This window comes from Erythrolamprus reginae, chromosome 2 (genome assembly GCF_031021105.1).
Source record: "Erythrolamprus reginae isolate rEryReg1 chromosome 2, rEryReg1.hap1, whole genome shotgun sequence".
Lineage (NCBI taxonomy): Eukaryota > Metazoa > Chordata > Lepidosauria > Squamata > Dipsadidae > Erythrolamprus > Erythrolamprus reginae.
In genome coordinates, this window is record NC_091951.1 from 13,704,962 (window position 1) to 13,721,397 (window position 16,436).

Consider the following 16,436-nt stretch of genomic DNA (forward strand, 5'->3'; position numbering starts at 1 on the left):
TCAACAAGATCATAACATCTGATGCTTTATTGGACCAACTTTCGAACGGACAGACAAATGTTCCAAATTATAGATGTGGAAAACCAAGAAACCTCTTGGGTCTTCTTGAAGGGGCCAATTCTGACATCTCCATCCAGATTTCAACCATGCTGGGCACCTACAAAATCCCACAGGTAGGACTTTCTGGGGAGTATGATCTCTTTGGACTTCTTTCTCTTTTCTTTCCATTGTGATAGAACTATTTGTGTCACGTTGGGAGAAATGGAATATTATTCTTGTAAGAAATAAGACATAAAGCATGTAAGAAGAACTATTGCACAGTTACAGTATTTTATAACCGTATAATCAAAAATATATTTGTGTTTGATAATTTTCAGTTTGTTCTTATAAACATCATATGTGTGTCCTTAGAAACTCCTTAGAGGGGAGGTGTTTAAGCAACCAAGAATGTGGGGAAGGGTCATTTTGATGTTAAAGATATGGAATTGAGGAAATGAGCTGTTATTAGGGTGATGGATGTTTTAGGGTTTGTCCAAGTTGAAAAGGACCATGAAGGGGTGTCAAAAGCACTGAAAGAGTGCCAAAAGTATTACATAAAAGTATTATATAAAAGGGGAATGGTCAAGGGAGAGGAGGAGTGAGGTTGAAGATGTGACTTATATTTATATGTGGCATTCATATTATGATTTTGCCTCTTGTAATATGGATAATTTATCATATGGGGACCATTTTTGCAAGAATGATAAAGAAATACACTTCTCTTTTATTGTTCTTTTGGATGCCTGTTGGATTATATTGTTCGGCTTTTCTAACACACCTGGTCAAACTGTACATTGAGGCACTAACTTCCCAGTCCAGATCAGAAATGCAAAATGAATATTCACCAGAATCTGATGGAAAAAACTGCCATCTCTGAGCAGAACAAGCAAAGCAAGTCCACCACCACCACCAAATTTGTCAGCTTGATCAAAGAAGATCCTTTGGAGAAGCATGGGTTTCTCCAAAGGATCCTTTGATAGAGCCGATCATTTATTATTATTTTGAGCTTCTATTAAAGATGGCACCACCAATGGCAGCCTCAGTGAAATGCTCTTTAGTTGTATCTTATGATTAGTGATTTTAACTATGATTTACATTTAGTGATATGTAACTATGACTTTGTTGTTTGATGTGTGCATATTGAGAGCTTATGCACCGAAGATAAATTCCTTGCATGTCCAATAACATTTGACCAATAAAGAATTTTATTCTGTTCTTTATTTATTTTATTTATTTATTTGTCCAATACACAATGAGGGTTTTAGTGGGTATATATATATATATACACACATAGTAAAATACATGATGAAGGTTGTAGAGGAGATACTCATAGTAAAATATATCTAAGAAAGAATAGAAAAGAAGATATAGTAATAGAACATATCAATGAAAGAATAGAAGAAGAGATATAGGAATAGAAGAAAGGTATAGGAGATATAGGAGAGCAATAGGACAGGGGACGGACGGTACTCTAGTGCACTTGTACTCGCCCCTTACTGACCTCTTAGGAATCTGGACAGGTCAACCATAGATAATCTAAGGGTAAATTGTTGGGGGGTTGGGGATGACACTGTGGAGTCTGGTAATGAGTTCCACGCTTTGACAACTCGGTTACTGAAGTCATATTTTTTATAGTCCAGTTTGGAGCGGTTAATATTAAGTTTAAATCTGTTGTGTGCTCTTGTGTTGTTGTGGTTGAAGCTGAAGTAGTCACCGACAGGCAGGACGTTGCAGCATATGATCTTGTGGGCAATACTTAGATCTTGTTTAAGGCGTCTTAGTTCTAGACTTTCTAGGCTCAGGATTGAAAGTCTAGTCTCGTAGGGTATTCTGTTTCGAGTGGAGGAGTGAAGGGCTCTTCTGGTGAAGTATCTTTGGGCATTTTCAAGGGTGTTGATGTCTGAGATGCGATATGGGTTCCAAACGGATGAGCTGTATTTGAGGATGGGTCTGGCAAAAGTTCTGTTCCATTTTCCATTCCATTCCATTCTATTCCATCCAGTGGTGAATTCCAAACTATTTTACTACCAGTTCTGTGGGCATGGCTTGGTGTACATGGCAGGAGAAGCATATGGCAAAATCTCCATTCCCACCCGACTCTGGGCCAGCCCGAGGTGGTTGCTGGTTCTCCAAACTATTCAAAATTTCCACTACTGGTTCTCCTAATTACTCAATATCAATATCAACTTTATTTGATTAGTCAATTGACCATATCAAAGCGAGGAAAAGGACCACATCGGTCGTCATAAAACTGTGACTGGTTAAAATACAATAAAATTGGCTAAAATAGAGGGAATTTGAATAAATAATAAGTTAAAATGCAGTATAATATGCTAAAATTGAGTAGTAAAACATGAGAATATAACTCGTGCAAAGGATTATATTAAACAAATCTAAGATACTGATATAAAATATTCTTAAGTGAGTTCATCTCCTTTGCATGCCACCCCAATATGTTCTATAAAACGTATTCTCATCGGAACAGCCCTGACTATAAACTTAGCGGTTCTATAAACTACATATATATTTGTACCCTGAAGATAATATGATCATTGTTTATTACAGTCCCAGTGTATGATTTTGTCAAGTAGGGGCTGTAAATAATTACTCAAAATTTCCGCTACTGGTTCTCCAGAACCTGCCGGATTCCACCCGATTCCATCCCATTCTATTCTATTTGAGCTTAGGTGGTTCAGTGATTAGATTGTAGTATTGCAGGCTACTTCTACTGCCTGCTGACTGACTGCAATTTGGCAGTTCCAGTCTCACCAGGATCAAGGTTAACTCATTCTTCCATCCTTCTGAAGTGAGTAAAATGAGGACCCAGATTGTTGCAGGCAATAGGCTGACTCTGTAAACCGCTTAGAGAGGGCTGTAAAAGCACTATGAAGTCTATATAAGTCTAAGTGCTATTGCTATTCTATTCTATATCCTATCTATCCTAACCTATCCTATCATATGCTTTATTATTTTGGCGTTCTACTTGCTGAAACACTCCTTCTTTTCTGTTTCAGATCAGTTATACTTTTGTTTCACAAGTTTTCAATGATAAAATACTCTTCCCCTTTTTCTACCACACCGTCCCAAAAGAAGGAGCCCACTACCCAGGGATCGTCAAACTGCTTCTGCACCTCAGGTGGACTTTGGTAGGACTCCTTGCTCCAGATACCAATACTGGAGAGAAAGCCATGAAGACTTTGAGCCCAATGCTTCTCAGGAACGGCATTTGTGTTGTTATAGCACAAAGCTTTTCTGAGGAAGCCACCTATATGGTCATAAAATCGGCTCTGTTCCAGAGATGGAGACAAGTCAATGTCTTTGTTTACTGTGCTGAGATGAGCTCCTTCCTTCAAGGATTATATCTGATTCACAAAACAGCTGAAAGCTTGACCAAGCCCGTTGTAGGAAAAGTCTTGATAATCACAGCCTTGTGGGATGTCTCATTGCCACTGAACAATAACCAACTCTCTTTCCAGTATTTCCATGGGTTTTTTTCTTTCCTCATCCAGTCACACGAAAGGATGAAATTTGATTTTCAGGTCCCTTATTTTGCTATTGAGCAATTTGCAAATCGGTTGTTTAATTGTAATGATGCAAATTGGGCTCTGTCTGTGAAAGAATGGAGAAGATGCATGGAGAAAGAGGAGTTGGACATGCTGACTGAAGAGGAAATCGAAACGATCTTGTCTCTAGACAAGTTCTACATTCATGATACCATCTGGGCTGTTGCCCATTCCTTAGATGCTGCCCATTCGTCCAGATCCAAAAGGGTGAAGGTGAAGCATGGGACCAGAAGAAGTGCTCCAACATTGGAACCATGGCAGGTACTTCCCTTCTTGTGCAGTGGTGGGTTTCAAATGTTTTTACTGTCGGATCAATCGGTGTGGCTTGATGGGTGTGGAATGTGAGTGTGGCTTGGTGGGCACAGCAGGAGAAGGATGCTGTAAAATCTCCATTGCTATCTCACTTCAGGGAAAGGGTATTGCAAAATCTCCATTCCCTGGACAGGAAATGTAGAAAAATCTCTTAAATGTTGTTGTGTTTGGGCCTGGGCCAGCCGTTGCTCCCACAGATGGGAGAGACGTGTCACACACTGAATGCAAAAGCCTGGCTGACAGCCAGGAAGATGTGGCTGACAGCCAGGAAGATGTGGCTGACAGCCAGGAAGACGTGGCAGACAGCCAGGAGGACGAGGCCACTGGTACGCAGGATTCAGCAGACAACCCAGGAGATTTGGCATACAGTCCCTCAGACAGTCTTTCGTCTCTGGATTCTTCTGCAGATCAATATACAGTATTGATCTGCGTAGCAGAAGAGCTATGCAGAGAAGGGATCGACTGAAGGAGTATTACAAGTCATCATAGTAGCACCTAGGCTGGGTGTGGTTCTTATACTGAGGGCTGGGTGTGGTTTCCTTAATGAGGGCTAAAGGGATAAAAGGGAACAGAGGCCCAAGGCAAACTGTGGCTGTTTATCTGTGTTATTTTGTGGTTCCTGCTCTGAAGTTTCTGTTCCGTGCCGTTGGAGTTTTCAATCCAGCTTTTTCAGACAAGTGGGAGGTGAAAACTCTGGGACTTGCTGTTTGCTTCAAAGATTCAAAAGGACTCCTGAAACGTCTTTGCTCACTCTAGGTTGTCTTTGTTTTTTCCTGTGTTTTTGTATGCGGCTGAAGTAAGCCTTGCACTATCATTGTTTTTGGACACTAAGAACTGTTTTGAGTAACCCTTTTTTGTTTATTTAATACAAGTTTGCTGATTAGCAGAGGACGGGTGTGTTTGATTTTTTTTCCTTGGACTATTACGCATTGCCTGAGCCAGTCAGGCAGAACAAATGTATGGTAAGGCTATTATAATTAAGTTAGTGACAAGTTGGTGGTTTTCACGATGCTCCCAAATGTGCAACATTCGGTAATCAGGTTGAATTTATGAAAGCCAATGTTTGTTTGTTTGTTTATATTTGTTTGTTTGTCAAACATGTACAAGATAGAAGGTATAAACATAAACATAAGCAAAGTAAGTACAGATAAATGAGAAGAATAGGACAATAAGACAGGGATGGTAGGCACAATGGTGTGCTTATGCACACTCCTTATAGACCTCTTAGGAATGGAGTGAGGTCAACAGTAAACAATCTAAGGTTAACATTTTTGGGGTTTGGGGAAGAAACCACAGAGTCTGGTAGTGAATTCCAGGCATTGATCACTCTGTTGCTGAAATCATATTTTCTGAAGTCGAGTTTGCATTAAGTTTGTGAAAGAAAGATATATAAGAGCCTCCATTGAATGATTACAAAGGAAAAAGGAAAAATTTGTATATGTTTGACAATAAGCTGGATTTTGTGTTGGAAACTATGTTTTTTTTTAAACTTTGTGTTGGAGAAAAAATAAAAAAATTATGATGCAAATAAAGTTTGCATCTATTGTGTGCTCATCTATTGTTGTCGTTGAAGCTGAAGTAGTCATTGACAGGTAGGACATTGGGGCAGATGATTTTATGAATTACAATTAGATCGGTATGAAGGCAACGTAGTTCTAGGTTGTCTAAGCCCAAGATTTCAAGTCTGGTGACATAAGGTATTCTGTTGTGAGTGGAGGAGTGGAGGACTCTTCTCATGAAATATTTTTGGACTCTCTCGATTATATTAATATCCAATATGCAGTGCAGGTTCCAGATAGGTGAGCTGTATTTCCGGATTGGTCTAGCAAATGTTTTGTATGCTCTATTTAGCAGTGTTATATTGCCAGAGGAGACACTGCACAAGATTACATTGACTACTCTTAGTGCCCTTTTGGCAATGTTGTTACAGTGGGCTTTGGCACTTAGATCATTAGACCACAATTGAGCCCAAAATGTATGCTGCTAAGTGAAAAATTTGTTAAGTTAGTTTGTCCCCCATTTACAACTTTTCTCGCAGCAGTTGTTAAGTGAAACATTTCAATTGTTAAATTGGTAACATGGTTGTTAATATCTCCGAGACCGCCTTCTGCCGCACGAATCCCAGTGGCCGATTAGGTCCCACAGAGTTGGCCTTCTCTGGGTCCCGTCGACCAAACAATGTTGACTGGCATAACCCAGGGAAAGAGCCTTCTCTGTGGCGGCCCCGGCCCTCTGGAATCAACTCCCTCCAGAGATTCGAGCAGCCCCCACCCTCCTCGCCTTCCGTAAAATGCTGAAGACCCACCTATGTCACCAGGCATGGGGATAATTACCCCCCCCCCTTTTTATTATGTTTTCGGCCTTACCGTATGATGGATTAGGTTGAATGTTTATGATTGTATAGTTAGGGATTTTACTATGTTATTAATGTTTTTTAAATTGATTTAATTTTCTACTATTGGATTTGTAATGTATTGTATCACTGTTACGTTGTGAGCCGCCCCGAGTCTTTGAAGAGGGGCGGCATACAAATCTAATAAACTATATAAACTATATATATAAATGAAACTGGCTCCATCTTTGACTTTGCTGGTCAAAAGGGGATTGTGTGACCACGGGACTGCAACTGTCAAAAATATAAAGCATCTGAATTTTGATCACATGATCCTGGGGATGCTGCAATTCTAGTAAGTGTGAAAAACGGTCATAAGTCACTTTTCCAATGCTGTTGTAACTTTGAACATTCACATTAAATATGCCAATATGTCTAGCAGATGTCTAGAATTAATCCCTCAACTGTAAAAGATGCGATTACGAAATGGGCGGCTGAGATAAGAAATGTTACTTCGTGTTTTCTACAGGCTGCAGTTTTCTCTTCCACTTTAGCTTCATCCTCTCCTTCAGAGCTCCACATTTCACAATTCTTCCATGAAAGGTATCCGTTTGGTTGAGAAGGGAGTCCTAACAGCCGACTTTGACATTATAAATTGGGTCGTCCTCTCCAATGAGACAATGACCAGAGTGGAGTTTGCAATGCTGGAAGGCCAAGGAGCTGGAAATTTCAAATTTATTATTAACCAGGATGGGATTGAAGAATTGGATTGGCTTAACAAGGTAAGGACATTTGATTGCTTCCTTTCACTATGTGCTGGTTTTTGAAGAACATTGGTAGATCTTCCATGCAGTTGTTTTCAATATTAGTCAGAGTCAAATAAGTGGAATCTTTTCCATAAGATAGAAGGTATTTTTCTTAGCTCTGCTTCTCAGACCAGGAAGAGAAATAATTCAGCATGAGAGATTTTTATGCAGCAAAAAAGTATTCACAAAATCCCCCATTTGGTAATCCACACTCATTGCTTCTCTTGTAGTCCATATCGGTTCTCTAAGAAAAATAAGAAAGTCCAATTGCCTTTTGAAAAGCATCTTTGGGACAACCATGACCTGGATGACTGAGCATCTCCATAGATTTTTCTCTGACATCCTTCCAAAGTAATAGATGGAGTGGCAGATCCTAACAGTTTATACACCCTTTAAACTGCCCTTAGATACTGTCACAATACTTTAAGAGTCTATTGCAGCTGGGTGGCTAATAAAATTAAACGACTAAACAACTAAATAAATAAAGCTAAGGTATCAAGCACCAGGGAAATTTAAATATGTATAAATATTTATTGTCAACTTTAGCTCTCTACAAGAATCTGAACTACTAACAGGCAAGAGAAATTAGTGGGAATTAAGAATAGGAAGGAGTTCAAGATGAACTGCCATCCCCTGTCCTAATGTTTCTTTATATTTTTTACTAGTAACATGTACTGTATATGAATATTATTATATCTAATGTTATTTTTCTTTTTATTAGTATCATGTATATAAATATTATTATATCTTTACATACCTCCAATATGTACTTGACAAAGCAAATAAATAAATAGATAGATAGATAGATAGATAGATAAATAAAATAAAACAAAACAAACGAATGAATGAATGGACTGGACTAGAAGAGAAGAGAAGCAAGGTGTTGGTATATCTCGGTATAGCTAGGCTATGAGACCTTTTCTCTGGACACAATGAGAATATATTTGCTGCAAAAGCAACAACTCTGCATTGGCAACAGGCAGGTCTTCCAGCCAGTAAATGCTCAGCTTCATTAAATTGCTCAGATTCCACCCAACAAGGGATTATTGGGTCATTAAAAGAAGGATTCCGGTTCTGGTGGGGTAGCAGGAAGGAGTGGGAGACTGCTGTTCCACCGGACTATGGCAAAACACCATTAAATACCGTCAGGCATGGGGGAACTGAGATATTCTTTCCCCCTAGGCCTTTACAATTCATGTATGGTATGTTTGTTTGTATGGATGTTTGGTTTTTTAGTTGTTTTAGTATTGGATTTATATGATGTTTTTATTAATGTTGTTAGCCGCCCCGAGTCTACGGAGAGGGGCGGCATACAAATCCAATAAGTAAGTAAGTAAGTAAGTAAGTAAGTAAGTAAGTAAGTAAGTAAGTAAGTAAGTAAGTAAATAAATAAATGATGTTTATGTAGTGTATATTGGAGGTGGTGACCCTTTGAGAATTGTATGTAATGAAATTTCATTGCTGATTAGTGTACTTTTAAAGTTACAATAAATTTATTCTGAGTGTTAAGTCTAAGTCCTATAGGGAACTGAGCCCTGGTTCACTATCCTTGATTTTTTCTCTTTGTGTGTGTAGACTTTCCCTCCTTCACAGTGTGTGGAAAATTGCCGGCCCGGATCCGTCAAGGTGGCCCGTGAAAGCGAACCTGTTTGTTGCTACGATTGTGTTCCTTGTGCAGAGGGGACTACATCTACTCAAGAAGGTAAGGGGATTTTAGGGGAAAAATGGGCTTACCCATATAGTTTTCAGTGAGAAAGTACCGGTAAACCTTCCTTAATGACTGTCAAGTTATGACAATCTTGGAAATGGTATTTTATGACCTGTAAAACACTTCAGCCATTATAGAAAAATACAAACATAGAAGATTGACGGCAAAAAAAGACCTCATGGTCCATCTAATCTGCCCTTATACTATTTCCCTTATGTATTTTATCTTAGGATGGATATACGGTATGTTTATCCAAGGCATGTTTAAATTCAGTTACTGTGGATTTACCAACCACGTCTACTGGAAGTTTGTTCCAAGCATCTACTATTCTTTCAGTAAAATAATATTTTCTCATGTTGCTTCTGATCTTTCCACCAACTAACTTCAGATTGTGCCCCCCTTGTTCTTGTGTTCACTTTCCTATTAAAAACACTTCCCTCCTGAACCTTATTAAAATCCTTTTACTTATTTAAATGTTTTGATCATATCCCCCCTTTTCCTTCTGTCCTCCAGAGTATACAGATTGAGTTCATTAAGTCTTTCTGATTGGTTTTATGCTTAAGACCTTCCACCATTTTTGTAGCCCGTCTTTGGACCCATTGGTGGGCAACACAATTATAAAACATGATTGCATTTTAGATAACTGACTCACATTTATAATCAACTTCGGAAACTTCAGATTGTACAGAACGCAGCCGCGAGAGCCATCATGGGGCTTCCAAGATTCGCCCACGTTTCCTCAACACTCTGTGGCTTGCATTGGCTGCCGATCAGTTTCCGGTCACAATTCAAAGTGTTGGTCATGATCTTTAAAGCCCTACATGGCATTGGACCAGATTACCTCCGGAACCGCCTGCTACCACACGAATCCCAGCGACCGATAAGGTCCCACAGAGTTGGCCTTCTCAGGGTCCCGTCGACTAAACAATGTTGTTTGGGGGCCCCAGGGGAAGTGCCTTCTCTGTGGCGGCCCCGGCCCTCTGGAACCAACTCCCCCCGGAGATTAGAATTGCCCCCACCCTCCCTGTCTTTCGTAAACTACTCAAGACTCATTTATACCGCCAGGCATGGGGGAGTTGAGATATTCCTTCCCCCTAGGCCATTACAAGTTATGCATGGTATGTTTGTGTGTATGTTTAGTTTTATAATAAGGGTTTTTAGTTGTTTTATTATTGGATTGTCACATGCTGTTTTTATCATTGTTGTTAGCCACCCTGAGTCTACGGAGAGGGATGGCATACAAATCCAATAAATAAATAAATAAAATAAATAAATAAATAAAACCTGAAGGATCCTCTGGTCACATGATTACATTTTGCATCAATTTTTTTTTCTTTTGTCAATTTCTGGCAAAAAAAGAATGCCCATTCAGAAGAATGGATACACTTAAAAAAACATGATTTGTTTAATGACCAGAATTTTAAAGAAGATTCTAAAAGCAACCATGGAAATGAAAATGAGTGGGGAAAATGTAAGGATAGCAGGTTTGAGGTTACTTGTCTGTACTGTTGGAATAAATAGGGAGAATATCACCTTAATGCACACATGGCAAACAATGAGAAAAAGTAACTCTGAGATCCAAAGTTTTCCAATCTTCAACCATACTACTGACTGCCATAGTTCTCCATACCGAGAAACATGCAGAATATTAGTTATCTTTACTCATGAGTGATTAGTTTCCCCTAAACTCCACTGAAGATATTATCTACCCTAGTAACGAAACATTTGGAAACCAATCCACAAATTCATAGAATGAACCTTCACCCCCAATCATGAGTGAATTTAAAAGAATACGTTGTAATGGAGCTATTACTTTTCCTCTTTTCAGATGCAGAGGAATGCATCAAATGCCCAGAAGATGAGTATCCAAATAAAGACCGAGATCAATGTATCCCCAAAATTATAAATTTTCTGAGCTATCAAGGACATTTGGGGATCATGTTAGCTTCTATTTCTCTCTTCTTGTCCTTAATGACTGGCTTTGTGTTAGGAATCTTCATTAAGTTCTTAGAAACTCCCATTGTCAAAGCCAACAACAGAGACCTCTCTTATGTCCTCCTTGTCTCTCTTCTGCTTTCTTTTTTGTCCTCCTTGCTCTTCATTGGAAAGCCAAGCAAAGTAACCTGCCTTCTCCGACAAACAGCCTTCAGCATCATCTTCTCAGTTGCTGTCTCTTCTGTCTTGGCCAAAACAATCATGGTGGTGATGGCTTTCCTGGCCACAAAGCCAGGGAATCAGGTAAGGAGATGGCTGGGAAAGAGCTTCACCAACAGTCTCATTCTTCTCTGTTCCAGCATCCAAATTGTTCTGTGCTTCTCTTGGTTAGGGCTACACCCTCCATTTCCGGACTCTGATAAGAACTCTCAGCCAGGAGAAATCCTCCTGCTATGCAATGAAGGTTCTCTTGCTATGTTCTATGGTGCTCTTGGCTACATGGGCTTCCTGGCTGCCATTTGCTTTGTGGTGGCTTTCCTGTCCAGGAAGCTTCCTGGATCCTTCAACGAAGCCAAGTTGATCACCTTCAGCATGCTGATCTTCTGCAGTGTTTGGGTGTCCTTCGTGCCTACCTACTTGAGCACCAAGGGGAAATACATGGTGGCTGTGCAGATCTTCTCCATCTTGGCATCCAGTGCTGGGCTGCTGGGTTGCATCTTCTTCCCTAAGTGTTACATTATTGTACTAAGGCCTGATCTGAATACAAAAGAGCATTTAATGATAAAAATAAAATAGAAAAGTGATTCTTACATAAGAATATTTCAAGAGTGTTATCTAAGATCAGCCATTCATATTTAACAATTGATCATATTATCAGTCAGTGTCTCACCATCTTCATGCCATTACATTTGTGCTTAGATAATTTTTAAGTAGTAATTGATGGTATATAAATTGTGTGTTTATGAGTGTATGTATTTTACATTTGTAAAATATACACAATGCTTCTTATACATGTTAGTTTTCCATAATAAAAAGATTGAATTGATGTATGAATCAACTGAGTAGTGTTCATTAAGTGGCATAAAGAAGAATGGAATTTAGAGATATCACAGAGCCAATTCAGATTTTTTTTTCAAGCACCATCTTTTATAAGTAGTTTGTCAAGATTCCAAATATGAACCCAACCAATCCAGAAACTCATTTGGCTTTCTCAAATAATTGCCTTATTGAGTACATCATTTTGGCATATTTAAAATGCAAAAACAGTCCTGGCTATTTCCCATTCATTCAGTATAATTAAAGAATAGACAACTTCCTCCCTCCTTGTCATGGATCACGTTATCCAGTTAGGTATTTTGTAGTATACTTGATGACCTTGGTAACCTGTATCCTTGGTAACTCTTCCAGTCTCTAGCCAGTGCCTGGTAAGTGTCAACCCTGAAGCTGATCTGGCCAGAGCCATCCATGAGCTTCAGTGCAGTGCCACTGGAGCAAGGCATAGGGAGGGGCGGGATTAGATATAGCTGGGGTTGTGTAATCAAAATAAAATATTTTATCTTGGGGACCAAGGACATCCCCATACCTGGCTGGAGGACAAAGCAGTGATGTCACTAGACTAGTGGATGCTGCCTTGATTGGGCCAGGTGACATTGCTTGGGGTTGAGAGTAATATTTTTAAACTTTTAATTAGGTAAAAGCCAAAAGTTGGTTTTTTACAAGTTATGTGCCAACATGATACTTCCAATAAAGCTATTCTTTGAGGAATCCACCTGCCTCAGAGTTTTTGCTTAGATTAGATTAGATTAGATTTATTGGATTTATATGCCGCCCCTCTCCGCAGACTCGGGGCGGCTCACAACAATGGTAAAAACAGCACATAGTAACAAATCTAATATTTAGCAATCTAAATTACAGTTTTAGGTTAAAAAGTCCAAAAAAGAAACCCCAATATATAAAAAACAAGCACACAATCAACCATACACCAAAACTACACGGGGAAGGGGGAGATGTTTCAATTCCCCCATGCCTGACGACAGAGGTGGGTTTTAAGGAGTTTACAAAAGGCAAGGAGGGTGGGGGCAATCCTAATCTCTGGGGGGAGCTGGTTCCAGAGGGTCAGAGCCACCACAGAGAAGGCTCTTCCCCTGGGTCCTGTCAGACGACATTGTTTAGTCGACGGGAGTCGGAGAAGGCCAACTCTATGGGACCTAACCGGTCGCTGGGATTCGTGCGGCAGAAGGCGGTTTCGCAGATACCCTGGTCCGATGCTTGCAATGGATCTATTACTTGGAACCCTGACAGTAGGATGACCTTGGTTTCCACAAGACAGTAAGTTGTTGATGTTCTGGTATGGCATTCCAAAGCACCGTCTTCCCCGAAAAAGTATGTCAAACTGAGAAACAGAGAAAATGGCTGCAACTCACTCCATTCATAAATACATGGCACCTGACAACACTTCTGATCGTGGAGATGCTGCAACAGTCATATGTAGGAGGACTAGGAGTAGGTTTTTTAGTGCCATTGCAAAATCAGTCACTAAACGAATGGTTGGACTAGCCTTATATCTATTTTCTGATAGAGGATCACATCTAAATCTCATCTCAATGGTTGATTGATAGTATTGAAAGTAATCGAGAAGGACCAGTAAGGAACCATTATCTCCATACCCCAACAAGAATCCATTGTTTCCACACTGCTAACCAGGGACGGGTTCCACTTACCTTCAACACTGGTTCGCATCACGACTTTTCACCCATACTTCCTACACTCTTGTGCGTGCATCCCCTTGTGAAATTTCACTTCTGTGCATGCTCCATAGGGGGATTCAGCCTGAAACACAGCTGAGGAGGTGACAGCAGTGCTTCAGGTGAAGAAATAAAGGCGAGCATTAGCCCGGGGGAGGGTGGGAGGCTCTTTTTGAAGCAGATAAAGAAGAGAAGCCACCCAAAGATGTAAAATTCTATCAAAAATTCCAAAAGAAAGTTGGCAGCACTCAAGGACCAGCACTGCCCAAACCGGATCCATGATACCATTGTCACATCACCAGTGGGTCTCTAACAGTTCAGGTGATCTGGTCCAAACCAGAAGGAACCCTCCCCTGCCCCTAACTAATTCATAGTATACATTTTAGTATAAATTTTCTAACAACACAAACAATGTAATCTTTGTCTCATTGCTCTTCATTTAAAAGGGATACACTGAAAACAATATTACATAATTGAAGGCAAGCAGCCCTCCCCCAGTGGGTCAACCTCTAGGGAGGCACAGGATGCCATAATTGCCACATCAAAATGAAGCAACACAGAGAATACAGTGTTCCCTCGCTTTTCGTGGGGGATGCGTTCTGAGACCGCCCGCGAAAATTGAATTTCCGCGAAGTAGAGATGCGGAAGTAAATACACTATTTTTGGCTATGAACAGTATCACAAGCCTTCCCTTAACACTTTAAACCCCTAAATTGCAATTTTCCATTCCCTTAGCAACCATTTAGATTATTATTAACCATGTTTATTTATTAAAGTTTATTAAAAAAAATATTTATTAAAGGCAGACGAAAGTTTGGCGATGACATATGATGTCATTGGGTGGGAAAAACCGTAGTATAGGGAAAAACCCTGCAAAGTATTTTTTAATTAATATTTTTGAAAAACCGTGATATAGACTTTCCGCGAAGTTCGAACCCGTGAAAATCGAGGGAACACTGTATTCTCAATGAGATGACCTCGATTGAATCAAGATCTCTCCTTTTATTGTATTTCATTTTTCCTGACATGTGGTACAGAATAACCAATTCGCGAATGCCACATACATTAAGCCATCCCCCAACTACCATTCACTCATGCACTGTATAAGGCAACCTCCTCGTGACTTCCCTATAGATAATTAATGGAAGCTCCATTCTTTGCCTTTTCCTGCATTGTGTGTTTACTGGTGATTAGCAAAGGAATGAGAGTAAGGCATATATTTCCTTATATGGAAGTTAGCTATACGTTTTCTCCATGCTGTATATCAAGTTAATTATTTTCCACGTGGTCATGGATTCTGCAACTTGCTTACTCAGCCTGGACTCTTGCTCCCTTTCAATAGAGGAAGAAATAAGGTTTATACAGCACCCATTAGGCTAAAACATCACTCTTCAGCAAGATTCCATTCCTAATGTTCAGTGCCTATGAACCTATGATTACAACACATAATAATATAGATACTTGGAGGGATTTTTACATCCCATCATTTATGTGAAAGAAGACATTCCTGAGGAATTTGTTTGATCATTTTTTATGATTATATTTAAAGTAGAACTACTAACGTTGTTCTGTCCTTACTACACGTTTGGGTGCAGCTTGACATGCAGCTCTCCTCCAATAAAACAGACCATGTGCATAGATCTGAATTTTTTATTGAAAAAACAGGATATGGTGAAAGTGAGGAAAATAGGAATAAATACAAGGAGAACCAAATACAAGTTCGACAATATTGAATTACTGTGGAACATAACAATTAATAAATACAAGCAATTTAAATCTCACCCACAATGCTCTGTGAGTGGGATGTGGGATTGTCCTTGGATGACCATGTGCTACAGATTGAGATGGATTCTTTTTTGTGCTTTCACCTTCTCCAAATGCTAAAGAAAATGGAATCTGGTTTCCCAGCATGCACTTGGTTTGAGAGTCCAAGCTGATGAGTAAAATGGGTTGGGTCAGCTTCAAACAATATACTGTACTTGGTATTATGTCTCTCTGACCACTAGATAGGGCTAGAGAGCAACAACAGTATATAAAAGTGTTGTGGTTAGCTCTGGCCCAGCTCCTGCCCCAAGGACTGTGGATGTGGGGGAGACATCCACATGCTGCAGGCCTGTTTTGCTCCCGGTGGAATCTGCTGATGAAGGCTCCTCTGACCAAGAAGACATGAGTGACAGGGAGGAGGAGAGTGTGGCAGACAGCTCAGAAGGAGATCAATTATCTAGCTCCTCCTTGGATTCCGAACAAGAGTGAATGATACAACCAAGCATGCGGAGAGCGATGCATAGGCAGCAACAACTGAGAGATTATTATCAAAGAAAATGAGGCCACCTGTGGTTGGGTGGGGCTGTGGTAATTAGTGAGGCTGCTATAAAGAGCAGCCTGTGGGTTTGGCCATTGTGGAGGATTATCTGATCGTTGTGTTTCATGCCTGCTTTGCTGACTTTGACCTTTGTGTGCTGATTTTTCCCCGCTTTGAAACTAAACCAGAGCAAAGTGTGTTTCACTTTGTGAAAGAGGAAGGACTGTGAATTGCCTCACAGCTGCAAGCTAAGTATCACAGAACTGATAAGGGACTTGTACAAATTACCAGTTTGTTTGGAGACCAGTGCTCTTTGCTATACCAAAAGAGGGCTTCATTATAAAGAACATTGTTTTGAATTTTCAAACGTGTGTGTGTCTGAAATTTGTACCTGTGAATTTTTGGGAGGAGTCTACCAGAGAGCCCGACAGAACAACTAAAGCCTTGGAACTTTAGTCAAATCCCAAAATTCACTAAGACAGACGTTTGTCCATTCCAGCAATAAAATACCCAGATACCAATTGAGCAACATGATATATACTGTACAATGTAGTGAGCCAAATCTGTACACTGGGGAAACAAAACAACTTCGTAAACATATGGCACAACACAGGAGAACAAACCCAACAGGACTAGATTCAGCAGTCCATTTGCATTTAAAAGACAACAGTCATTTTTTCCAAAACATTCTGCAC

The 16,436-nt window shown here is 39.9% G+C and overlaps 2 protein-coding genes across 2 annotated transcripts in view; one reads left to right on the top strand and one right to left on the bottom strand.

Moving 5' to 3' along the window:
- Positions 1-16,436, bottom strand: part of LOC139159147 (zinc finger protein 850-like) — a 168,400-nt gene that overhangs the window by 69,252 nt on the left and 82,712 nt on the right. The gene's annotated exons all lie outside the window — the stretch shown is intronic.
- On the top strand, positions 873-11,490 carry LOC139163197 (vomeronasal type-2 receptor 26-like). The gene is made up of 4 exons (XM_070744158.1): positions 873-956; positions 3,054-3,863; positions 8,628-8,754; positions 10,589-11,490. Exons 1-4 carry the CDS (start codon positions 873-875, stop codon positions 11,488-11,490), a joined length of 1,923 nt encoding a protein of 640 aa, XP_070600259.1.

Coding starts and splice junctions, on each gene's coding strand:
- LOC139163197 (XM_070744158.1), top strand. CDS start 873: ATGAATATTCACCAGAATCTGATGGAAAAAACTGCCATCTCTGAGCAG. Junction 957..3,053: donor CCACCACCACCACCAAATTT/GTCAGCTTGATC, acceptor TTTCTGTTTCAG/ATCAGTTATACTTTTGTTTC. Junction 8,755..10,588: donor GACTACATCTACTCAAGAAG/GTAAGGGGATTT, acceptor TCCTCTTTTCAG/ATGCAGAGGAATGCATCAAA.